The 27,540-nt window shown below is 34.8% G+C and overlaps 1 protein-coding gene across 1 annotated transcript in view; it reads left to right on the top strand.

Moving 5' to 3' along the window:
• Positions 1-27,540, top strand: part of MIB1 (MIB E3 ubiquitin protein ligase 1) — a 112,265-nt gene that overhangs the window by 62,327 nt on the left and 22,398 nt on the right. Inside the window, exons 12-13 of the mRNA XM_059039479.2 lie at positions 1,628-1,779; positions 25,303-25,435. Of these exons, the coding sequence (XP_058895462.1) occupies positions 1,628-1,779; positions 25,303-25,435 (285 nt within the window). The remainder of the gene's footprint in view (positions 1-1,627; positions 1,780-25,302; positions 25,436-27,540) is intronic.

Genomic DNA, 27,540 nt, shown 5'->3' with positions numbered 1-27,540 from the left:
ATCCAGGTGAATTAAATTGGATAGATCTCAGAGAAGTAATGAAGAAGAAGAACCAGACTAATGGGACTGAGGGTTTGAGAAGAACTGAAAGAATCAGAGATTTTGATTAGCTAGATAGTTACTACGGACTGATATTTCTGAGGTACATCCATTTTGGAACTGATGGAGTAGAGAACCGACAGCTTCTGAATAGATGGCTGGATTGGAGGATGGGGGGAGGAATTGAGGGGAGTTAATCTGTTGAAGGAGTGGGAATTTATACCTGCTACCTTTTTTTGTCTGAGATGGGAGGCAAAGTCACCTTTTGAGAGTGAGTGGGGAATGGTAGGTGTAGAAAGGGTGATTGAGAAGAATGATGAAGGTTTGGAATAGCTACTGTGGGGAACAGAAGGCAGGATAGATGAGGACTTGTAGAAGCTTATGCCAGCCATGTTAAGAGCCCATCTCAAGTTGGAGACTGTGCATTTTTTTTAGTGCCACCAGATAGGCGGATAGAAGTTGGATTGTTGGATTGAACTTGTGTTGGGAATTTTTTATGTGTGTGGATGAATATATACCTGAGATTGGCAAACTTTTTATATAATGGGCTGGATGATATTTTAGACTTTCATATGATTTCTATCACAACTATCCAACACTGCCATTGTAGCCTGAAAGCTGCTGTAGATAATATATAAATGGATGTGTGTGGCTATGTTCCAGTAAAACTATTTACAAAAATAGGTGGAAGACTGGATTTGGCATCCGTGGTATATGCCGTAGGATAGGCTATATATGGCTTTACTGAGAATAGTATTTATGACTATGTTATGAAAAAGGTCTAAATTACCCATTTATCCAGTTGACTGATAGTGAATAACAACTTATTGCTAAATCATTGATTAATGAAAAAAGTACTTTGAGAAAAAGGTAGACTGAGACTGTCAGATTTTCTTTTTCATTTGTCTTCACTTTGAGTTAACTAGCCACTTTCCTGCCCTTTGAAAACATTTAGATTAATGATTCTCAACTGTGACTGCACAACATAATCATCTGGGGAGCTCTGAAAAACTATTGATGCCTGGTTTTCACCCCCACAGATTCTGGCTTAGTTGGTCTGAAGAACAGCTTGGGTATTCGGATTTTTTAAGAACTCCCCACAGATTCTAAAGTGCAGCCAAGGTTGATAACCACTGACTTTAAATTCATTACTATGGGACTCCCAAGACTGGTGTAGGTTTGGTGTGGAATTTTAGAGTATAACAATTAATGGTAGGAATGTGGTATAGCAGGCCATTGTAAGCTAATGAATTGGGGTGGGGGGCAGCTTTTCCACCTCATTAAATTTTGTTATTTGCTACATTATATTTGAGGGTACTTCTTTGATTTTATTTTTTATTTTCTTTGGAAAGCTACAGCATGTTTATTGTCTTTTCCATCTAGATTGAGTAGGAATTTCTTTACTATAATGAGGCTAATATTTCTTGCCTGCATTTTAAAATTTAACACACAGCATGTTTTATTAACGGGTGTTGGATATGGCTTCTGCTTTTGTTTCTTTGTTCAGTAGTTCATTATAAGTATTAACATTACATATAATGATTAATTGAAAAAGAACTAATGAAAGTCTCTTTAAACTTAAAAAAAGGATTCTGAAGGTGATACCCCTCTTCATGATGCAATAAGTAAGAAACGTGATGATATCCTGGCAGTTCTTCTGGAAGCTGGAGCAGATGTTACCATTACAAATAATAATGGATTTAATGCTCTACACCATGCTGCACTAAGAGGAAATCCCAGGTAAAGATGTTGCGTTTTACTATTTTATATGCAATTTAAAAATATTTTCCTGTTGCTGGTTCTCTTTTTCTGATACTTATGAGGAAATAATATTGGTTTACTTTAATGTTTTAAATTGTTTTAAGGTCTGTGGAAGTTATGATCTTCATTAAATAGATTAGTTTTATATGGTATTTTTTTTTGGTTAAACTAATACAAGTATTATGAAATGACTAAATATATATTAAATATGGATATAAAGTATCAGGAATACTTGCTTATATTCCAGAGATTTAATTAAAATCATTCAATTTGGAGATTTATGTTTCTTCAAGATCATTCTCAGGTGTCCTCTAGCCCCATGTTATTTATTTGCATGGTAATTATTTTTTTAAACTTGTGGCTAAATAACTATTAAGTTACCTAATTTCTTATTAATAATATAATTACCTATAAACTTCTAGTATAGAGGTCCTCCAATCATTGTTATAGTAATAGGTGGTCTACTGAAAAAAGTGCTTGCTGTTTAAAGTTCGAGAAAGACTTGGAAGTTATAGAATTCATAAAGGGTCTGCGAAGTCTCACAGAAAAGGAAAATGGTTATTAGCTTTGCTTAACCTAGAACTTTCAATGAATGAATTTTTTGGAACAACTTTACCTTGAGAAGCATTTTAGAAAATTCTACATTAGATGTCTTCTGTTTATAGTTGAATCAAGCCCATGTATATTGACTGAGGGAGATGTTTACTTAGAAGTTTATTTTCATAATTTAATCTACCCTAAATTTTAAAAAATTGTAATATAATTGACATATAACATTATATTAGTATCAGGTGTTACAAAATAATGATTTGATATTTATATATATTGTGAAGTGATCACCACAGTAAGTCTAGTTAACATCCATCACCACGCATAGTTCCAAATTTTTTTTTTCTTGTGGTGACAACTTTTAAGACCTATTCTCTTAGCAGTTTTCAAATGTACAGTGCAGTATTATTAACTATAAACACCATGAATTCTTATTCTTTGGTTCCATATTGCATTTTTACATCATGTTTCCTTTTACTTTTTTTTTTGCTCTTTTTTAGCTTCTTAGGATCACCACTAGAGGGTGAGCACAGAGAACAAAAGGATTTTATTGTGATTGGTTGTTGGTAGCTGTAACAGTCGGTGTATAATCTAGGATGAAATAAATGACAGTGTTTTAGATTATATCTTGATTTGTTTTTTCAAGTTACAAATGTTTGAACACTTTATACGTTGGCACTATAAAGGAGACACAGTAGTATTATATGTTCCCTGCTTTTCAAATAAAAGACGATAATGATAGCATTTACGACATGCCTGGCCTCTACTAAGTAGTGTACATGCATTATCTCATTCAGTCCTTTGAACAGCTTTTTGAAGCAGATGTTAATATCCTCATTTTATAGATGAAGCATATGAGGCTTATAAAGAGATGAATTTACTTATTCAGGATCATGCAGCTGACTAGTGGAACAGTTGGAACTTGAGCAAGGTCTATTTGACTTTAGAATCACTGATCTTAGCCACTTTATATTATTTTCTTGTATATTGCGGTCTGTATGTGAGGCAAGACTGGAACACGTGGACAGTGAATGATTTAACTAAAAATGTATTAATATATCAGGCTCACTTCTTGTGCTTCATGAGCCTGTCTAACTTCATCTCCTACTAAGTAAAATCCCTCTGTCCACCTTGCCCTTGAGCTACCTTATACTACTCTCTCTCCCTAAAGTTGCCTGCTCTCTTCCTTCATTTATTAAGCATTTTCTTTCATTAAGATACCCTTATCCCTTCTTTTTCTTAACCAGCTCTCTTCCAGAGCTCTTGTATATCATCACTGAAGTTATTTTCTCTTTGCCCTGTACTTCCTTGTTCTGTGTTTTTGTTTTGTTGCACTTATAATCTGCTTTGTGCTGTCCCTTAGTATGTGCATCTTTATGTTTCTTTCTGTTAAAATTGTGGGCACAAATATTTATCTGTGTGTCTCCTGTAATGCCTTGACTATACTGGGGACTCAATACATGTTAGTCTTAATTTGACAGGACAGTGTTAGATATCACAGGAGTATATGATCAATTAAAATATAAATTCTGTAGAGAAACAGTCAAAAGTTGAAACAGAGCAATTCTTTCAAATTAGGATGGTCAAAAAGAGATTTTATTGAGGGAATTTAATTTAGGTTATAATATTTTTAAGTTATAAAGTTTAAGATAAACTGAAAATTAAAGTGTTTAGGAAGTAACTTTTAAATATTTTGAATTGTTTAACTTTATTGAGAATAGGCATAGTATATTTAATAATGTTAAGCCTATACAAGGAGGAAAAAAATACTACTTCTGTTTCTTTAATTCTTGAGAATTCCTCTGGAAATTTATAACAGTGACTCCTCCAACCAGATAATTGATGTCAGGTGACACAAAAAAAGAAAAAAAAATAACTTTCATTCTACAACAAAGTGTTGCTTTAGTTAAAGGTACACAACTTCTTTATTCCTGTTTCCTTAAGACATTTTATGCAGTTTTGACTGTACATTACCCAATAAAGTCTGATTTTAATTGGACACGAAAGAATATCAGAAGATAACACAAGTTATATATTGGTTGTAATTGTAATTTGGGTTGTTTTGAGTTCTTTTTTTTCTATATCAAGTTTTGTATTCTTAAAATTGGCTTTTCTTTCCTGGTACTGACCGGTGATGTAAGACAGAAGAAACCATTTTAACTCAGAATTAGAAAAAAAAAGTCTTCTCATTTTACAGCTGAGGAAACATGTTTGGAGAGGTGAAATATCTACATAAGTAAAAAGGTGGCAATGCTTATTAGTATTTTGTTTCTTTTTTGAGGATTAAAGTCTTTTGGTTCAGGGTCAGAAGAATTAGACACTTTCTGTTTAAGTCTGTCTATAAGATGCTCTGCAGTGTCATCTCCTTTTCCACCTTACCTATCAGCGTTCTATTAAATAGCAGTAAAATTAAATGCTAATCATATGGAAGGTAGTGACTCAACATTTCTGGAGTTTTATTTTATATAATGTTACATTTTTCTTTAATTTAAAAATGTACATGCCCACACTGTAACATTCCTGTTACGGTTTCAGGTGACCTTCCCAGATATTTTCTTCCTTTGAAGGAAGTTTTGTTTTTTTAAAAAATTGTGTGACATAGTCTACATTTCAATACCATTTCTTTTCTGAAGGATAAGAAATTTAATACCAAGAGACCATAAATGAATAAAATAATTTTATTTGAAATCCTCATGTCATCCACACATTTTTCATAAAGCTGTTTATAAACATTATTTACAATTATGGCTCTTCCAAGTAGAATTAACAGGAACAAATTATTTGATTTAAACCACAGTCTGAGTAATTTAAATAAGTTGAAATTAGTTGATGTGATTGATATTGATAAATGAAAACGCTGGCTGTCCTGTAGTAATCAATGCATAGCTACAGCTGGTTGAAGGGGACCAAATCCATTGAAGAGGCGATTTGGTTCCATTTTACCAGCTCTAGCAAAGCATTGCAGTGCCACTAGTTTGGGACCCAGAACAGTTAAAATGTTTTTTATTTGAAAAATTACGGTTATGGTCCTTCCACAAATGTTAAGAGATTCTCATATCAGTATTTCAGCCATTGAATGTAAAACTTTATGTTTTGAAGGCACATTTCCTACTATTCCCTACTCTAATCGTGCAGAAATCTTTACCCTTTGACATGTCGTTAGTTCATTAAGGAGTTATCAACGTACGTCTTTATTTTTAACACTTTTGCCTAATTCTTAAATACAGACAGTGACCTGTTTCAAAACACACACCATTTAAAAGAGCAAGTAGATCTTGATGTGTATCAGAGTAATGTTACCTATTTATCCTTGGGCAGTAAACCAAATAAGTAAGTGAAATAGGTTAGGGAAGAGCACTACTAGTCATACTTTTCTACTGCCGCTGCTTTTTTTAGTATACTTAAGGACTAACAGCAAGTTGCTGACGGGGTGGAGGAATGAGTAGCCTTAAGAAAGTACCTCTGTGCTTTGGTTTATAAATAGATGACACGTATATTCGGTGTATTGCTTAGACTTGTGTTGGAAGAAACTGCCATGCATGATAGTTTATTTTTCTTTCTTTTTGCTTATGTAGTGTTACTAATCATAGGTTAATAATTTAACCCTTTTAAAGGTCTAGTTCCTTGACTGAATTCTCTGTCATTTTGGGTACAGATTGCCTAGTTACTTCTCATTATCAGCTTAATAATACATTGACTTGTGGTTAGTAATAATCATGAATTTGAGTATTAAAACTACCATTAAAACTCAGTAGAACAAATTTTTGTTATAAGGGTATTTCAGTATTGGGAAGGGATGTCTTCTGAAAATACTTCCTTGAAATAAAAGTTTGAGCAGTTATAGTTTGCCTATAAGTGCTCTCAGTGATATATAGAGTAAAGAAATAGTTATCTCTTTTGAACCAAACTGAGAGAAGGTCAACACTAATTCAGGCAATATTCAAACAATTCTCATATTAAGTATATTCTGCATCTGTTGGTTGATGAGTATCATGCTGCTGGTGAAATTAATGTGACTACAATTATTTCCATCATTTATTCTAATAGAAATGAAACAGGTGTTAAATTGCATGGACTTCAGTGCTGATGGTAGCAATAAAACTGGCTTCTATTTTTACTAGTTATATGGGAGCCGTTTAGCAGATCCAGTTGCTCAAGTGTGCTTTTGGATGGCAGTTCAGTTTCATATACTGGCCATATCGGGGCAAGGAGAGGCCATGGAAAAAAAAATAGTACAGCATTTGATAATGTCAGCATCTGTTATCCCTGTCAGCGAGACAGTTGAAATGTTTGAGTTACACCAGTGTCAGCAGATGCCCAGAGTTTAATATGTACTCAGTTAAAAATGAACAGCTGATCTAAGTGATAGATGTGACATTTTAGAGTGATTGAAAGTACTCTTAGGTATGTTAAGTTAAACTTGTAAGCACTAGAATCAGTGTATAATTTTACTTTTTCAAATGAATAACAGATGCTGTCATTTTATTTTCTAGGGATTATATACTCTTAATATTGTAGCAACGAGATTCTTAGTTGTTGGGATGTTTTAAAATAATTATTAAAAACATTTATACCTATAGAATGATGAATATAATTGTTTATTATAAAACATGGGTGTAGTAATACCCTTTGAGTAGTTTTATAGAGGAACCTCTACTTTTGAGGTATATATTGTCAGTTTTTGGTATTTAGGGCATGTACAGTTAAACTTAACAAATGGAATATGCAGCTTTGCCATTCTCTTTGTAGATGATCAGAAAGAAGGGCTATTCTTGAGTGAGTTAAGCTTTGGACTGATTTTTTCTTTGAAAATGTGGAATTTTAAAATTATGAACTTTTTGTAACTTCCAATAAATATTCAGTAATTTATATGCTACCATATCTAATAGTCATTCATTCTTTATAATCTGCCGATAAAATGAAAATCATCTTTTGACAATTATCTAGTTGTCTTATTAAACAGAAAATTGGATAACCTTATAGCCATTTCTATTCAACTGTGACACAAAAAATTTAGACATGTAATACATGTCGGAATACTCTAGTCAAAATAAAACTTTTAATAAGCAATGATTAGAATATATGAATATTAATATTAGTATTTCTTTTTTCAAAGTCTATTATAGTAGCTTAAAGTAGGTACTACTTATAAATTGTTGCTAAGAGCTATATATTTATAATTTATTAGTATATAAATATATATTGTACAAAATAAATTTTATATAAAATACAAAAAGTATTTTAATATATCTAATGTACTATAAATAGGTCTATCATATTTATAAAAAATTGAATTATAATTGCATAGTACTAATAAAAGATGGTTATTCTTTCTGTATAAATTGGTTTCTTGACTATAGTGTTTTCATTTTATGTGCCCTCTTTGGAGAAAGCAAATTCAAGGATAATATAGACAATAAATTAATTTATTTTAAATATTTGGCAGCCTGTGACCAATGTGCCGTGTTGGCTTACAGCTATTTCCCAGAATTTTGTCATTTTTCGTGAATAAATCTTACGTCTTGATTCATTCTAAGTACTTACACAGCATTGAAAGTGGAGACTGGATTAGGGAGAAGGACAAGGACCAGTTTTTTTTCCTTTGAGAGCAGAATTTTACTTGAAAGATAGCCTTTTAAAATCATAACTATGTCTATAGCTTTCAAAAAGAAAACCTAAAACAGCAAAACTTGCTTCAGAAATTCCTCTAATATTATTAAATTATAAATTTATCAAAATATGAAGAAGAGCTGTTGAAATGCAAATGAAGTTGGCTTTTGTTAAATCAGTCAACACTAATATGATACATTTAAATTAATGTCAAATTGTGGAGACAGAAAATAGGTCATGTGTATCCCTCATTGTTTTGTACTAGTAATACTCTTTTCTCCCTTGTATTCAAATTTTAATCATGTGAATACTTAATTTAAAAAATGTAAAATGTAGTATGCTTAACTTAAAAGATTTAAAAGGAATTTCATGATAATTTTAAATCTACTTCAGTAAAACCTTTTTTCTTCACAAAATATAAATCTTAGCAACATTTAGTTTCCATCTGTAAGTAGTAAGTACATTTTTCTGGTGTTAGTATTGCCAAAGGTCATCTCTTTGATATTAGGTTAATTTACCATATGAAGGTCATTCACATAGCTGCATTCTAGTTCCCTCTTGGCGGTTTATTGCCTACCAAAAATACATACTTCTTTACATTCCATAGCATTGTATGTTCATATGGGTACATAAAGAAGTATGTACTCTGAGTAGGTATTACTAAGTTGTTAGCTGTAAAAACACGAAATGTTTTATTTTCCCATTTGTTAGTAAAACATTCAACTTACTGATGGAGAGAAATGGTAGATCATTTGCAGAGACTATCGAAGACTAAACTTTATAACAAGTTTACCTGAGGCATGGCATTAGTGCCATTCATGGTTCCTTGTTCTTGGTGGACATACACTTTTAAACTTTGACCAATCTGTTGAACTTTGTCCTGGTTTGGTTCTGCAAGAGATCCGTAGTATCAGTGGGGATTTACAGAGTGTATTTCAGATATTGGTAAGATCAGCCTAGTGTTTCTTCATAGTCTTCAGAGCAAATTTCTTCTTATTTTGTAGTTTGCTTCTAGATCCTACAAGTAGACAATAATTAATTTGGTGCAAAGTCTTTTTACAAACTAAATGTCTTATTAAAAACTTAACAGCCAATTAGTACTTCTTCTGATATTAACTCTAAAGTTGAAAAGAAAAGGAGAAAAACCAGATCTTTTTAGGGTGTGAATGAACTGAATTTTTAAAGATGATGGGTTTTTTTGTAGTTTTTTTAAGGTCATAGATAAGAACTCATGATCATTTGAAAACTTCTTTGTTGTTCCTTTCTTTTTATTAGTTACTTACCTGAATTTTGCACTTTGGTGCTCCTTTTGGGTTAAATATAAATTTAGATAGATGAATTAATATCTAATTTTGGTGAGTTGAGTTGTTTTGATTCTTTGATTTTTTTTTAATATAAAGGATAAGTACCAGAACAGTATTGTCCAAAGTCTCACTTAAAAACAGCTGAAAGGTATTAGCCTATGAGCAGTTGAGTTTGAGCTTGATCATTTAGCATGAAAAGAAATTGTAGTTGGTGAGTTGCCTTTTATTATTGTAGTATTAAAAGGTTAATTTAAAAGAAAACCATGAGAAATTTTCTTATTTGAGAAAGGAGGGGAAGAAAAGACACAGAAAGTAGAATTTCTGCAGCCTGTGATAAAAAGCTAGTGTAGCTTATAGAGAGCAAATCAGAATGTAGCAGCAGATAGCCCAGTACTACAGCAGTTTCAGCAATGCAGAGTTAGAATTTCACCATGCACATTCTGATTTAATTTTGTGCCCAATGTTAGAGTTGGCATTAAAAAGTATTTTGTGATCTACCAAGTATCTTGGTTGACTAAACCTTGAAATAGTTAATAGTTTTTAAATGATAGTATACTTTGGAAGCAGGATGTGATTTACTAGGGATGCAAAACCACCATTTAATCTGAAACAATAAAAATGAACTCTTTAATAATGTAAATGACAGGAATGGATTTGTACAAGTTTGAGATCAGGAGTTACCTGTCATGATATTTAACAGCGTTCCTTTTTATACTACATAAGCTCTCTACTTGAACTGTGAAACTAGGCTGTGCCCAGATAGAATTTAATCTAACAATAAAAACCTGTATCGAGTCAGTAATAGGTAAGCATGCAGAAAGTCATAAACATCCTTAAAAGTACAGGCCTGTGGTGCTGTGTTACCTGTAAGCTTAGTGTCATGCAGTATTAGCAGCAGGAAGAGAGATAAAGACCTAGAGAGTCACATCAGCAGCAGCCATCTCATCTTGATTGTTTCTTCACTCTATTTGCTGAATTAGCGCTTCTTTTCATGAGCCAGGTGAAGTAAGGGGGAAGAAACAGTGAACACAGAACCTCACCTTTTAAGATAAATTTTAAAAACAAATGAACAAACAAAAATAAGTCAGCCATCTTTTCCCTCTCCCTTCCCTTATGCTTAAGGGAAAAGAAAAAAAACTACAGTAAAATTGAATCAGCATTGGCCATTTGATTTGGAATGTCATATTACTAGAATTGCACAGTTATAAGCACCTTGTATCTGCTGGACAGAAAGTTAAGCAACGGAGGAAGGTTGCTACAACGGCCAAGAAAATGAACCTCACTTATTTCTCAGATGGAATGCTTCAGAATTGGGGAGAAAGTTGCAGAGGAGGTTAATTTTATAATCTAAAAAAGACATAACCCAACAAAAACCAAAACACACCTTGCTCCCCCCAAGTAACTGTAGACATTCACCCTGTTTTCTTTGCGCACCAGAATACATTGGGGTCTTCTGACTTCTCAGGAAATATTCTGCATCTTTCTTGCTGTGAGATTTTTGTTTGTTTGTTTTAGTTTCCAGGATTAAATGGTAGATCTGTATTGAAGCTACCTTGTCATATCCAGAGGTCAAGTCTGCAAGCAAGGTCAGGACTTCCACATGGTCACTACAAAGGTTAACTTATATTCTTCCCTCAGTGGCCACAGGCTGAACTGTTACAGCTTTATAGGCAGCTAAGCATTTGAAACATGCACTCCCAGGCAAACAGGCTCTCTTGTGCCTCTCTCTTCCCTGACCATATTTAGTCAACCATAGCAAAAAATAGTCTCTCAGCTGTCGATTGTCGATCCAGAAGCTGAGGAAGCCTCTATCTTGCTTTCTGCCTATTGATTGTTCATCCTGCGGTCCAAACACTGCCTTGCCATTTGTCCAGCTTTTTTTTTTTCCAAAGCACTGCCAAATAAAGCGGTCTCTCATGTTTCCACTTACACATCCCAGATTTTCACTGAGCTTGCGCTGAGACTAGGAAAGCCTGATGCAGCTGTCACTAAACTTAGATGCACTGCAAAGAAAAAAAGAAAGAGGAAAAATATTAACCTGGCTAGTAGCAAGACAGTCTTTAGACAGATATGGAACAAGTAAAATCCCTCTGCTGCCAAAATATGTTTCATGACCTGATTTTTTTATTGATAAAAAATCAGGATAATGATATTTTATACAGCTAGAGGCCTGAAGGGATTTTGTAGTGTTACCTTTTAGAGCTAGTTGTTGCTATACATTCTTTTTAAATTTAATAAATAATATTTGAATGGCAAATTTGTAAAAATGATAAGTAGAACCTATGTATTGAGGGTGGAGAGAGATCACTAAGGAAGAAAGGAGTAACGTGTAAATGAAATCTTGGAAATGCTACTTAAAACTTTTAATTCATTGTCAATTTGAGTAAATTTTTTTGTAGTACTTAGGTGAGAAACAGTGTCTGGAATGCTTTTGAGTAATTGTGTACTTTTATATTGAAACTATATATACTTATATAACTATTAAAATCCATTAATTAAATTTTATTTTATGCTCAAATGTGAAGTGTTTTTTTCCTCCCTTCTACATTGCCATTCCACTTTTTTTTCTGAAATAGCATGTAGGCATGATCATGTCACACTTTACTGCAGACTTAAATAGTCATTAACCTATATGTAACTTTGCCACATAGTGTATGTTGCAGAGGAAAAATACTTTTGCTATAAATTTAATAACATATTTACCATAAATTTTATTTATTGAAGTTTATTTTTTAGCCAAGGAGAAAAAATATAACATCAAATTCCACAAACCTATGGAGATACAATTTAAGATCTTATAAACGTAAGAATGCCCAAGAGAAACCATCTATATTCTTAACTGTTCTTAATTCAAATATAATCTTAATTCTTAATTCAAATATAGTCTCTTAAGTATTGATTCAGTTAAGAATCAAGAAAAACGGTTATCAGTTTTCTGAGCTTATTCTCCTAGAAGGGAAATTTGTCCTTGACATTCTTTCTGTCTTTAGCATTTAATAACATAGCAGTTTAATTTTTGGGATGGCTGTTTTAAAACAGTGACATAAAGAATGCTTCTGTAGATATTTGGCAGTTTTAAAGAGTCAGCTTTTCTAGGTATTGAAATAATTTTAGACACATTGTGATAAGATGACACATCTCAGAGTGTTAAGATAGGTTAATTTTCAGGTTTCTAAATTACCCCATATTTGCTGACCATTTTGTAGCAGTAAAAGTACCCCCCCTCCAAGCAAACACTCATATAGTGTATGAAGGTCCAGGTACTCTTCTAAGCCCTTTAAAATTTTCATAACGATCCTATGAAATAGGATTTGTGATTCTTCTCACATTTTATAGATAAGGAAACTGAAGCATAGAAGGTAAGTAACCTGCTCAAGTTATTAGCTCTTCAGTTTGCTGGTGCCAGATATGAGCCCAGGTAGTTTGGCTTCAGACTGAGATCTTCACCACTGTGCCTGCTGTTGCTCTGATTTATAAAAATGCAAGTAGTTAGGGAATTGACTCTTGGGCACTGGAACATAAATCAAAAATGTAGCATGGTGAGCATTCTTGCTCAGAAAGATGGTTGTTCATTTGATTGTTTCTTCTTTTGTTCCATTCAGCTAAACTTTGAGCACCTAATACTGGGTGCACAAAGCGGGTATAAAGATAAGTTAAGCTTCCCTGCCTTACATTATAGAAGAGATCATTTTGGTTGTCTTATTTTAAGAATGATCGAGTACTCACCTGTACAGCTCTCCTGTAGCCTGCATTGTCATTGCATATCTCTCATTTTGAGCTAAATTCTACTACATTACCAAATTCCTAGTTAATGAATTTAAGCTAAATTAATGAACCTTTTAATTACTGTCTGTCAAAAAAGAGTTTGTGGGAAGAAAATTAAAGCACACCAAAAAAAAAAAATTAAAAAACATTTGAGTCATGTCTATCACTATAAATAGATGAAAGAAAAATAAAAACTATCCATACTCATTTACTAAAGTGATTATCACAGATAGCATTTTGGTATATACCTTCCTAGACTTCTTGTCTCCATCCATTTAGATAGGGGTGTGTATTGAATAAAAATGTATTCAGACCACTACATACTAACATGGTTTTAGCATGCCCTACAGAACTTCTACTTGGGATTCATCAACTTTTTAATTAAGTTTCTTTATGGATTCTGGATTGACATGCTTAAACTATATTTGAGGTATTGTTCATTAACTCAGCAAGCATTTATTGAACACCTAATATGTGCTGTTGTGCCGTTCTAATGTCTTTTTACATTAAGTAATACTAATATGTAAGGCCTCCTCAGTTTAGCTACTATGGTTTATTTGGAAAAATGTTGCCCATCTCTGAAGAAAGATTGCAAAGTATGGCAGGTCCTAAAAATGGACCCAGCGCCATTTGACTGTTACATACCATGCAGACAGCTGCTTGTCCTCTCTGCTTCTTAGAACTCATTTGTTCATCATTCAGCAAACGTTTGAGCATTACCATGTGCCAGGGATTATGCTAGGCACCACTATTAGTTGTTCCGGAACTTAATGCTTCTTTGGCAGTATTCACAAATGCCTGCTTAACTGGTAGTAAGATCTTATCCTTAAATCATCCATGTCCTTAACCTTTTGGAAAACAACCAGACTGAGAAATAAAGAAGAGTGTTTGAACGTTAGGGGAAGTATCTTCAAATCTCATACTGTGCTGCACAAGTGAGAGTCTGTTGGCCTAGTATAATTATTGATTTATTGAGCTGTAACACCCTTATCCTGGCAACTCTATGGGCCTCAGTTCTTGCAGCATAACAACAGAATCCTCTTAATTAACTAAGGTGCTGCGGGGAACACCCGACCTTTGTGGTTATATTGTGGGTTCCTCAGATTGTCTACCACATGAGAAGAAAGGAGACGGACTACTCAGAGCTGCTCTGGACATGAGGGTGAGGGGACCAGGGGCTATTCTGTTTTTTTCTTAGCTCATCTTGCAGACTAGGCCCAAAGATTGGCTCTTTTCTTGAGGCATCGTATTATTTGTTTTTGTTTGTTTGCTTTTTGTGGGGGGAAGATCAGGAATGAACATTAATTAGCAGCTTTCTAATTAAGATGAGAGGGTTATAGGTCTCTGTTAAAATTAATCTACCCCAAATCTCCAGTGTAGAAGAATTCTAAATAATTTATGTGGATATTCCACCTTCAAGGAAGTGGAGCATAACTTTCCACTCGTTAAGTTTAGGCTGCACATAGTGACTTCTTTCCAAAGAGTATGTGGTATATTTTAGTGTTCTATAGTATAGAAAAGGGGAAAAAGAGTAACTCTGTGGTGGAGAAACCTCACAGACACTACCTCAGCCAGATGATCAAGGTTAACATTGACAATGATAAGTCATGTTTATAGTGTGTACCCTTGATGTGATGTGATGAAGTGGCACTACCTTTGAGAACTTCTTCTTCAAAACTCATAACCCCAGTGTAATCATGGGAAAACACCAAATTCCAACTGAGGGACAGTCTACAAAATAACTGATTAGTACTCCTCAACATTGTCAACATCATCAAAAACAAGGAAAGTCTAAGAAACTGTCACAGCCAAGGGGAGCCTAAGGAGCCATGATAACTAAATGTAATCTGGTATTCTGGAGCAGAAAAAGAATGAAATAAAACTAAGGTAGTTGGAATGAATGAGTTAATAGCAGTCAGTGCTGGTTCATTAATTAACAAATGTACCATACTAATGTACAATACTAACAGTAGAGGTGAGGAACTCTCTGCAGTATCTTCACAATTCTCTGTAACTCTACAATGGTTCTGAAATTAAAAGTTTATTTAAAAACAGCAAAAACAAAAATTTACCCACTCCTGGCTAGTTGACCATTGACTTTTGCATTAATTCTGATTTGGGGCTATCTGCAATATTTTTCCACAACTTAAACCATTTAATCAGGAGTTGATTTTGTTATAATTCAGTTATCAACAAAATAATGTTTAGTCTCATATTCTTTTAAAAGTATATTAGAACAAAAACTATATTTCAGAATAAATTTTATCGAGGCCAATCATATCTTAAAAAGATTTAGTTATTTTAAAGGAAGCCTTTTTAATTTGAGTGCTGATAATTTTGAATTTGTGAAAATTGTGAAATGATTAGATTTGTGTGGAAGGGGTATAGAGGATAGATTTGGAAGGGGGCTGTTACAGTTGTTCAGAAGAAAGGTAATGAAAGCCTATATAAAGAATATTGGGGCCCCTGGGAAAGAATAGTTCAGTTTTAAAAGGGAAAATCAAGAAAACAAATTGAACGCAGGAGTAAGAAGGGAGGAAGGGGTCTAGAATGATTCCTAGATTTCTGACTTCGGTGGCTGGTTAAATGGCGGTAAGAATAACCAAAATCAAGAATATAGGAGGAATTCTTGGGAAGGGGAAAAGGGAAATTTGTACTGTGTACTTTATAGGTCTATAATCTTAGAACTGTAATAAAATAACACTATTATATTGAAGAATTTTAGACTCTACTAACACATTTACCTACATTATATCATTTAATTCTTACAGCAATCTTATGATATTTTACAGAGGTTTCTATGGAAGTGTTGGTATTTGTTCAGTTAGAGATATGGGATAGAGCTGTTATGGGTGAGAGTGTTTAGTTGAGGCTTCACAGGGCCCGAGTATGGACCTTGGCTTTATAGGTACATAGAGATGACTAACACTAATTAACATTAATAAAGAATGCCAAATTATTATTTACAGAAAGAAATGTTGCTAAATGGATTGTAGTACTTACACCAGCTAATCAGTAGATTTTTTTCCCTGCAGTGGGGAGAAAGAAATCTATGAAAAGCTAAGTTAAAATTGGAAATTGATTGGTGAGCAAGACAACTAGTTAGATGATCTTAATTGACATTACCATCAACTGTGATGACTTTGCATATGACGATGTACTGAAAACTGATAGCATTCTCCTGATTCTACTGGAGGGTAAATTAGAATACCGGCATTGCTCATCAGGGAGCTTTTTCTATAGATAACGCTGGTGATACACTGACAAATTATTTTTCTCATTCTTTCTCCAGGCTTTGTACAAACCATTTCTTCACTCTTTTTAACCAATGATTATTTTTCAGAAAAAGACATAATTTTCATCTTTTTAATAGTAATTCCATCCTGGTGATTTATTTATCTATCTATCTATCTACCTACCTATCTACCTATCATCCTAATTTGACTTCTGGATCTCCTTTTATAAAAATCTCTTTTTCTCTAGTTATCCATTTGTTTTATTTACTTTATTAACTATTGTCTGGTGTATTCACCTCATTTGCCAATATAACACTGTTGCTATGGGAAATCAAAAATTACCATTTCTCTTTAAAATATGTTGCTAATATTATAATAATTTAATCAGTTTAAAATAAGGCATTTGGATTAATTCAAATTTCTTTCAATTTTTATTTTTAATGATATATTTCTTAATGTTTCAGGATTGTGAGGAAAAATATTTTTATATGGTTATTCTATAGTGTAATATACAACATTTATGTCAGTGAGACTAATTAACAGAATAGATTTATTCTGAAATAAAAACTTGTTCCTTGAAAATCTTGAATTTTGCATTTTAATATTAGGATTTGATATACTTTGTAGAATGTGATCTAGAAGGGACTAGGGTTGTTTTTGTCACTGCCAGCAGTAGCCTGGTACTGCCTTTCTCTTGTTCTGACAGTTCAGTTATATACTGTACTAAGGAAAAAGCAAAAAGACACAAAGTAATAAGAGTGCAGGGAGGCAGTGGGCTTTCAAGAATACATACATATCTTTTTATTTTTATTTATTTAATTTTTTTTGGCTGTGCTGTGCGGCTTGTGGGGTCTTAGTTCCCCGACCAGGTATCAAACCTGGGCCCTGGCAGTGAAAGTGCCAAGTCCTAACCACTGGACCGCCAGGGAATTCCCTCTATTTCTTTTTAAATGCCTTAGTAACTTTCTGAACCATTGGCTCTTCTTTCTGAGGGACCTCAGGTTTTCTACCTTGTTGACTTACGAATGCAAGAAGGAAGAACAAGTAAGTGAAAGCTATTAATATACTCTGTTATCACCTTTTCTCTCAACACAGTTATAATACCATTTTTCTTTGTATCAGTAACATGTGTTTGGGACTTCCCTGGTGGTCCAATGGTAAAGAATCCACCTTACAATGCAGGGGATGTGGGTTTGATCCCTGGTCGGGGAACTAAGATCCCACATGCCACAGGGCAACTAAGCCAGCACGCCACAACTACTGAGCTCACGCACCTCAACGAGAGAGCCTGCGTGCCGCAAATTACAGAGCCCACACGCTCTGGAGCCCAGGTGCCACAACTACAGAGCCTGCCTGCCACAACTAGAGGGAGAAAATCTGCCTGCCACAACTAGAGGGAGAAAACCCGCGGGCCACAACTAGAGAGAGAAAAACCCACGCGCCACAACTAGAGAAGAGAAAACCCGCATGCCACAACTAGAGGGACGCCCATGCATCACAACGGAAGATCCCATGTGCCTCAACAAAGATCCAGCGTGCCGCAACTAAGACCTGACACAGCCAAAAATAAAATAATTTTTAAAATGTGTTTATCTTATTTTTTTTAACATCTTTATTGGAGTATAATTGCTTTACATTGTTCTGTTAGTTACTGCTGTATAACAAAGTGAATCAGCTGTACCTATACATATATCCCCATATCCCCTCCGTCTTGCATCTTCCTCCTTACACTCCCTATCCCATCCCTCTAGGTAGTCAAAAAGCACCGAGCTGATCTCCCTGTGCCATGCGGCTGCTTCTCACTAGCTGTCTGTTTTACATTTGGTAGTGTATATATGTCAATGCCACTCTCTCATTTCGTCTCAACTTACCCTTCCCCCTTCCTGTGTCCTCAAGTCCATTCTCTACGTCTGCGTCTTTATTCCTCTCCCGCCCCTAGGTTCTTCAGAACCATTTTAATTTTTTTTTAGATTCCATATATATCTGTTAGCATATGGTATTTGTTTGTCTCTTTCTGACTTCACTCTGTATGACAGACTCTGGGTCCATCCACCTAATTACAAATAACTCAATTTCGTTTCTTTTTATGGCGGAGTAATATTCCATCGTATGTATGTTCCACATCTTCTTTATCCATTCATCTTTTGATGAACACTTAGGATCCATGTCCTGGCTATTGTACATAATGCTGCAATGAACATTGTTGTGCATGACTTTATTTTTAAATGTCTTTATTAGAGTATAATTGCTTTACAATGGTGTGTTAGTTTCTGCTTTATAACAAAGAGAATCAGCTATACATATACATATATCCCCATATCGCCTCCCTCTTGCGTCTCCCTACCACCCTCCGTATCCCACCCCTCTAGGTGGTCACAAACACTGAGCTGATCTCCCTCTGCTATGCAGCTGCTTCTCACTAGCTATCTGTTTTACATTTGGTGGTATATATTAGTCCATGCCACTCTCTCACTTCATCCCACCTTACCCTTGCCCCTCCCCTTCTCTACATCTGCATCTTTATTCCTGTCCTGCTCCTAGGTTCTTCATAACTTTTTTTTTTAGATTCCATATATATGTGTTAGCATACAGTATTTGTTTTTCTCTTTCTGACTTACTTCACTCTGTATGACAGGTTCTAGGTCCATCCACCTCACTATGAATAACTCAGTTTCGTTTCTTTTTATGGCTGAGTAATATTCCATTGTATATATGTACCACATCTTCTTTATCCATTCATGTGTCGATGGACACTTAGGTTGCTTCCATATCCTGGCTATTGTAAATAGACCTGCAATGAACATTGTGCTACATGACACTTTTTGAATTATGGTTTTGTCAGGGTATATGCCCAGTAGTGGGATTGCTGGGTCGTATGGTAGTTCTCTTTTTAGTTTCTTCAGGAATCTCCATACTGTTCTCCATAGTGGCTGTATCAGTTTACATTCCCACCAACAGTTCAAGTGGATTCCCTTTTCTCAACACCCTCTCCAGCATTTATTGTTTGTAGATTTTTTTATGATGGCCATTCTGACTTGTGTGAGGTGATACTTCATTGTAGTTTTGATTTGCATTTCTCTAATGATTAGTGATGTTGAGCATCTTTTCATGTGTTTGTTGGCAATCTGTATATCTTCTTTGGAGAAAGGTCTATTTAGGTCTTCTGCCCATTTTTGGATTGGGTTTTTTGTTTTTTTGATATTGAGCTGCATGAGCTGCTTGTATATTTTGGAGATTAATCCTTGTCAGTTGCTTCGTTTCCAAATATTTCTTTTTGTTGCAGCGGTAAATGGTAGGGTTTCCTTAATTGCTCTTTCAGATTTTTCATCATTAGTGTACAGGAATGCAAGAGATTTCTGTGCATTAATTTTGTATCCTGCTACTTTACCAGATTCATTGCTTAGCTCTATTAGTTTTCTGGTAGCATCTTTAGGATTCTGTATGTATAGTATCATGTCATCTGCAAACAGTGACAGCTTTACTTTTCTTTTCCAATTTGGATTCCTTTTATTTCTTTTCCTTCTCTGATTGCTGTGGCTAAAACTTCCAAAACTATGTTGAATAAGAGTGGTGAGAGTGCGCAACCTTGTCTTGTTCCTGATCTTGGTGGAAATGGTTTTTCACCATGATGAAATGATGTTGGCTGTGGGTTTGACATATATGGCCTTTATTATGTTGAGGTAAGTTCCCTCTATGCCTGCTTTTTGGAAAGTTTTTATAATAAATGGGTTTTGAATTTTGTTGAAAGCTTTTTCTGCATCTGTTGATGATCATAATATGGTTTTTATCCTTCAGTTTTGTTAATATGGTGTATCACATTGATTGATTTGCATGTATTGAATAATCTTTGCATTCCTGGGATAAACCTCACTTGATCATGGTGTATGATCCTTTTAATGTGGTGTTGGATTATTTGCTAGTATTTTGTTGAGGATTTTTGCATCTATGTTCATCAGTGATATTGGCCTGTAGTTTTCTTTTTTCGTAACATCTTTGTCTGGTTTTGGTATCAGGGTGATGGTGGCCTCGTAATATGAGATTGGGAGCGTTCTTCCCTCTGCTATATTTTGGAAGAGTTTGAGAAAGATAAGTGTTAGCTCTTCTCTAAATGTTTGATAGAATTCGCCTGTGAAGCCATCTGGTCCTGGGCTTTTTTCTTTGTTGGAAGATTTTAATCACAGTCTCAATTTCAGTGCTTGTGATTGGTCTGTTTATATTTTCTGTTTCTTCCTGGTTCAGTCTTGGAAGGTTGTGCTTTTCTAAGAATTTGTCCATTTCTTCCAGTTTGTCTACTTTATTGGCATATAGTTGCCTGTAGTAATCTCTCGTGATCCTTTGTATTTCTGCATTGTCAGTTGTTACTTCTCCTTTTTCATTTCTAATTCTGTTGATTTGAGTCTTCTCCCTTGTTTTCTTGATGAGTCTGGCTAATGGTTCATCAATTTTGTTTATCTTCTCAGAGAACAAGCTTTTAGTTTTATTGATCTTTGCTATCGTTTCCTTCATTTCTTTTTCATTTATTTCTGATCTGATCTTTATGATTTCTTTCCTTCTGCTAACTTTGGGGTTTTGTTGCTCTTCTTTCTCTAATTGCTTTAGGTGTAAGGTTAGGTTATTTATTTGAGATGTTTCTTGTTTCTTGAGAGGTAGTATTGTATTGCTATAAACTTCCCTCTTAGAACTGCTTTTGCTGCATCCCATAGGTTTTGGGCCATTGTGTTCTCATTGTCATCTGTTTCTAGGTATTTTTTGATTTCCTGTTAGATTTCTTCCGTGATCTTTTGGTTATTTAGTATGGTATTGTTTAGCTTCCATGTGTTTGTATTTTTTACAGTTTTTTTTCCTGTAATTGATACCTAGTCTCATAACATTGTGGTAGGAAAAGGTACTTGATATGATTTCAATTTTCTTAAATTTACCAAGGCTTGATTTGTGACCCAAGGTATGATCTATCCTGGAGAATGTTCCATGAGCACTTGAGAAGAAACTGTATTCTGTTGTTTTTGGATGGAATATCCTATAAATATCAGTTAAGTCCATCTTGTTTAATGTGTCATTTAAAGCTTGTGTTTCCTTATTTATTTTCCTTTTGGTTGATCTGTCCATTGGTGAAAGTGGGTTGTTAAAGTTCCCTACTATGATTGTGTTAATGTCGATTTCTCCTTTTATGGCTGTTAGCATTTGCCTTATGTATTGAAGTACTCCTATGTTGCATGGATAAATATTTACAATTGTTACATCTTCTTCTTGGATTGATCCCTTGATCATTATGTAGTGTCCTTCTTTGTCTCTTGTAATAGTCTTTATTTTAAAGTCTATTTTGTCTGATATGATAATTGCTACTCCAGCTTTCTTTTGATTTTCATTTGCATAGAATATCTTTGTCCATCCCCCCACTTTCGGTCTGTATGTGTCTCTAGGTCTGAAGTGAGTATCTTGTAGACAGCATATATACGTGTCTTGTTTTTGTATCCATTCAGCCTGTCTGTGTCTTTTATAGTTAGAGCATTTAATCCATTTGCATTTAAGGTAGTTGTTGATATGTATGTTCCTATTACCATTTTTGTAGTTGTTTTGGGTTTGTTATTGTAGGTCTTTTCCTTCTCTTGTGTTTCCTGCCTAGAGAAGTTCCTTCAGCATTTATTGTAAAGTTGGTTTGGTGGTGCTGAATTCTCTTAGCTTTTATTTGTCTGTAAAGGTTTTAGTTTCTCCATTGAATCTGAATGAGATCCTTGCTGGGTAGAGTAATCTTGGTTGTAGGTTTTTCCCTTTTATCACTTTAAATATGTCCTGCCACTCCCTTCTGACTTGCAGACTTTCTGCTGAAAGATCAGCTGTTAGTTAACCTTATGGGGATTCCCTTGTATGTTATTTGTTGCTTTTCCCTTGCTGCTTTTAATATTTTTTCTTTGTATTTAATTTTTCATAGTTTGACTAATATGTGTCTTGGCATGTTTCTCCTTGGATTTATCCTGTATGGGACTCTCTGTGCTTCCTGGACTTGATTGACTATTCCCTTTCCCATATTAGGGAAGTCTTCAACTATAATTTCTTCAAATATTTTCTCAGTCCTTTTTTCTCTTCTTCTGTGACCCCTATAATTTGAATGTTGGTCCATTTATTGTTATCCCAGAGTTCTCTGAGACTGTCCTCAATTCTTTTCATTTTTTTTTTCTTTATTCTGCTCTGTGGTAGTTATTTTCACTATTTTACCTTCCAGGTCACTTATCCGTTCTTCTGCCTCAGTTATTCTGCTATTGATTCCTTCTAGAGAATTTTTAATTTCATTTATTGTGTTGGTCATCATTGTTTGTTTGCTCTTTAGTTCTTCTAGGTCCTTGTTACACGTTTCTTGTATTTTCTCCATTTTATTTCCAAGATTTTGGATCATTTACTATCATTACTCTGAATTCTTTTTCAGGTAGACTGCCTATTTCCTCTTCATTTCTTTGGTTTGGTGGGTTTTTACCTTGCTGCTTCATCTGCTGCATATTTCTCTGTCTTTCCATTTTGTTTAACTTACTGTGTTTGGGGTCTCCTTTCGCTGCAGGTTTGTAGTTCCCTTTGTTTTTGGTGTCTGTCCCCAGTGGGTAAGGTTGATTCAGTGGCTTGTGTAGGCTTCCTGGTGGAGAGGACTGGTGCCTGTGTTCTGGTGGATGAGGCTGGATCTTGTCTTTCTGATGGGCAGGACTGCATACGGTGGTATGTTTTGGGGTGTCTGTGAACTTAGTATGATTTTAGGCAGCCTCTCTGCTAATGGGTGGAATTGGATTCCTGTCTTGCTAGTTTGGCATGGGTTGTGTAGCACTGGAGCTTGTTGAGTGGATCTGGGTCTTAGTGTTGAGACAGAGATCTCTGGGAGCGCTCTTGCTGGTTGATATTATGTGGAGCCAGGAGGTCTCTGGTGGTCCAGTGTCCCGAACTCAGCTCTCCCACCTCAGAGGCTCAGTCCTGCCACCCAACTGGAGCACCAAGACCCTCTTAGCCACATGGCGTAGACAACTGTGGTAAAAATCTTACTGGTGTCTTGGATTTTTCTTTGCTGGGTGATTTATCCGAGCCAGGTTCCCTTTGTCAGAAACACAGCAAACCAAAACGTTAAGATATCCGAGGTTTGCAGTGAAGACAGACAAGCCTTATTCACGTGGCATCCAAAGAGAAGACAGGAGAACAAATTTCAAATCTGGGTCCTATCTTATTATTTTTAATGATTACATTTTGTCTTTATTAAAACTTTTTTTCACATGATTTAATACTTGAATATTCAGAACTCTCCAAAAGAATCATAAAGCTAAATTCTGTTTCTCACATGGTCCACGTATGTAAGGTAACAGATAGTGTATGGCATTAGCTTCATGATTATGCCAAATCCAAACACTCAGTAGTATATTGTTGTACCAGTACTTTTCCCCATTAAGAATTTGAGTAAAAATCTACGTAATTTCTAGTATTCTATTTTAATCCACTGAATGAGAAGGTATAGAATCCTTATGATTACTGAAAATGAGCTAAAGCAGGAATCTTTAGCTTTGTATGAGGGCCATGAATGGAACTTAGGGGTTTTGGACTCCCTCAAAATTGTATGTAAAGAGTTTTATGTGTGTTTTCTGGGAGAAAATGGTTCATAGATTTCCAAAGAAGTCTTGTTACCTGTAAACAGTGATTGTAACTTCAGTAACAACCACCAAAGGCTGTCTTAAAGTTTTGATTCTCAGTACACCTTGGGTTATAAACCTGTTTAAAAATCTGATAAAAGCTATAAACTTCCAGATTTGAGGACAGTTTTGGAGATTCTTGGATCCTCCAAAGCTTGTTCTCAGATGTCTTGGATTTCCTGTTTGGGATTCATAGACCACTGCTGTTAAGGAAACACGCTCTGGCTCATGTTAGGCCTTAGTCTCATTATTTTAGAGACTTACAGTTTCATTTACACACATTCTTATTCTGCATCTTCAGACTGTTTCTCCATACGTTTATAACATTTCTCTATTAAAAATTTTTCTCTCATATGTATCACCTTACAAAAAACTATCCCGATATGTATCTTACTGTTATTTCTTGCCCTTTTCTACTCTATTGGCACAATTTTAAAAGGTTTTCTTTTCTGTCTTTATTGCCTTTTTTAGATGTGAGGGAAGATTCAATATCTAATACGTATATCAGTGTTGTCTGAGCCAAGTTCAATACTCTTTGCAGGAGCAGTTATCTTAGGTCTCACTCTTTTAAAAAAAAAAACAATTAGTTGATAGCTGTATTAAGGGAGATTTTTTCCAAATTATGTTATGAGTTTTCCACACAAAACCTCTATGTTAAGAAAAGTTAGACTGGTTAGGGTTAGGAAAGTTGCTTCTGATTTTATTTTCCTTTTTGAGTGGTAGGTTAGCTTTTTCTCTACAAAGCATGATTTCTTGATAATTAGTTCCCCTGATTTTTTATGGTTTAATCTTTGGTGCTCTTTAGGATAACTGTCTTTTTTGCTTTGGAGGTACTTTGTTACCATATATTAAATTTTAAATATTAGATTTTAGTGATGATTTTGTGTTTTGATATCAACTGGATTTAGCCCTGCTAAATGACATATATCACATTTTTAATTCTGCAGAGTTCATGATAATCTGCCAGGTACCTAAAATTTGTCTTATCACTGTTTTTCTTTCTTAGCTGTTGTTACCTGATTGTTCTTTATTAACTCTTCGTTAATATATACTATTCCAATTGAACCTAAGAGATTCCACAAGGCCAACATATATCCTTGTTAGGGTATATTTCTTTTACCTTTGATTTTTTTTCCTCTCATAATGTTTCCCTTTTGTAGCACTCCCATTCTGTTTTGATTCTGTTCTCCAAACAGCAATAATTTGTTTACCTCTTACAATATCAAAAGGCTGTGTATTTAAGATTTAGAAATTTTGAATTTCTATTTGTCTCTGAGGGCATAATTTTCTTTAAAGAGGAGTATATTCATTTGACTTTAAAAGTTTCTTTTGAATATTTTTTCTAAAGAAAATAAAATATTTAATTAAATATTTGACTTTCAGTGCAATGCGTGTTTTACTGTCGAAATTACCAAGACCGTGGATTGTGGATGAGAAGAAAGATGATGGTTATACAGCTTTGCATCTGGCTGCCCTTAATAATCATGTAGAAGTGGCTGAACTGTTGGTACATCAGGTAGGAAAAGCAGTTCAGTAATTTTTAACAATTTTGGATCATTGCTATTTATTTATTTTTTACTTCATCAACTACTTATTAATTGATAATAAGTAAAATCCCATGATGATGGGATCTTACAGCAAAATCCCATGATGATGCAAATTCAGGTATAGTATGAATTTAGTCTTCCGCCTAACATTGGTTTTTGTTTTTGTTTTTTTTTCCCCTGGCTGCGCCACGCAGCATGTAGAATCTTAGTTCCCCAACCAGGGATCGAACTCGTGCCCCCTTCGGTGGAAGCATGGAGCCCTAAACACTGGACCACCAGGGGATTCCCCTAACATTGGTTCTTTTTTTTTTGTGATACGCGGGCCTCTCACTGTTGTGGCCTTTCCTGTTGTGGAGCACAGGCTCCGGAGGCACAGACTCCGTGGCCATGGCTCACGGGCCCAGCCACTCCACAGCACGTGGGATCTTCCCATACCGGGGCACGAACCTGTGTCCCCTGCATCAGCAGGCGGATTCTCAACCACTGCGCCACCAGTGAAGCCCCCTAACATTGGTTCTTAAATGGAGGGAGGTAGTGGAGTGTGGGGGGAGAAGGGGGTGAGGGGGGGAATCCTTCAGTCTCCAGTATTCTCTCAGCACAGTCTTCCTGGGTTGGTCCAACGAAATAGGCATCAATGAAAAGGGATTTTCCAGAATCACTGCCACTATTGTGGCAGTATCACTCTGCTGTAACACCAAGAACCATCATGTTGATATCTAAGCTGGTATGGGCAGTTGCCACCAGGTAACACCAGGCTGCAGCTAGGATCTAGGGATGCAGTTCATGACTACTGCTGGACCCCTTGGATAGCAGCATAGGCTCACCTTGGTCATTTCATTCATCTCAGGAATAAGATGGCTCTACATTTTTATGAGATTGGATTTTGGGGGAAACCCGTTTATTGCAATTTTATGATATTTTGGTATATTCAGCAAAATTTTTAAATGCTTCAGTCAAGCATATGCCATAGCTAAGCACTAAGGTTACCAAAGAATTATCTGTGATCCCTGACTTCAAGGAACTTACAGTTTAGTTAAGAAGATGAAACAGCAGAAAAATTTAGTAGATAGTACATTATGTGTAATTAGGTCATAGATCATAAGATAGACATTCCATAAACTACAGAAGTTTAGGTTAAAAAATAGTTCAAAAGTTAAACCTTTCCCCTGCCATTGTAAGCCTTTATTATTAAAATTAATTTTCTTAGAATTGTTGTTAATTATGATAAATTCCTTTTCATCCAAAATCCAAACAACTGACCTTAAGCCAGTACCACACTGTCTTGGTTATTGTTGCTTTATAGTAAGTCTTGAAATCAGTTAGAGTAAATCCTCTAACTTTGTTTTTCTTTCTCAGAACTACTTTAATGTTCTAGATCTTTGGAATTTCCCAGTACTTTTTAGAATCAGGTTATTAGTTTCTATTAAAAGTCTTTGGGGGAGTTTGATTGCTCTTGCACATATTAGATTTATCTTTAAGTAATTTTTTTGATCCTATTGGTAAATTGTATTGTTTTAAAATTTCAATTTCCAGTTATGTATTGCTAATATATAGAGTTGCAATTTTTAAAATATATTTACCATGTATCCTGTGACCTTGCTTAAATTACCATTGGTCATTAGGAAAACAGAAATTACACCAATACTACTAATTACCAACTACAATGACTAAAATTAAAAATGCCAACAAAACCAAGTTGCTGATTAGGATGTGGAGCAGTTAGAATTCACAAACATTGCTGGTGTTTTTCAGGGTAGCCATGTTGAAAAACAGTTTAGCAGTTTCTTATAAAGTTAAACATATATTCATCCCAGAAGTCTCACGTCTAGATATGTATCCAAGAGAACTGAGGGCACATTTCCACGAAATACTCCTACTAAATACTTGTAGCAGCATTATTTGTAATGGCCCTAAACTGAGAGCAAACCAAATGTTCATCAGCTAGTGTGTGAATAAACGAATTATGGTATATCCATACAATGAATACTACTTTGGAAGATCTAAATGATGGAAAAAAGTTCAGGAAACAAAAAGGAGATCCCTCAGTTTCTGCATTTATATGAGAACAGACATG

The sequence above is a fragment of the Kogia breviceps genome, chromosome 15 (assembly GCF_026419965.1).
Source record: "Kogia breviceps isolate mKogBre1 chromosome 15, mKogBre1 haplotype 1, whole genome shotgun sequence".
Lineage (NCBI taxonomy): Eukaryota > Metazoa > Chordata > Mammalia > Artiodactyla > Physeteridae > Kogia > Kogia breviceps.
Note: the sequence above shows the minus strand (reverse complement) of the source record. Positions and strands in the feature narration are given on the sequence as shown.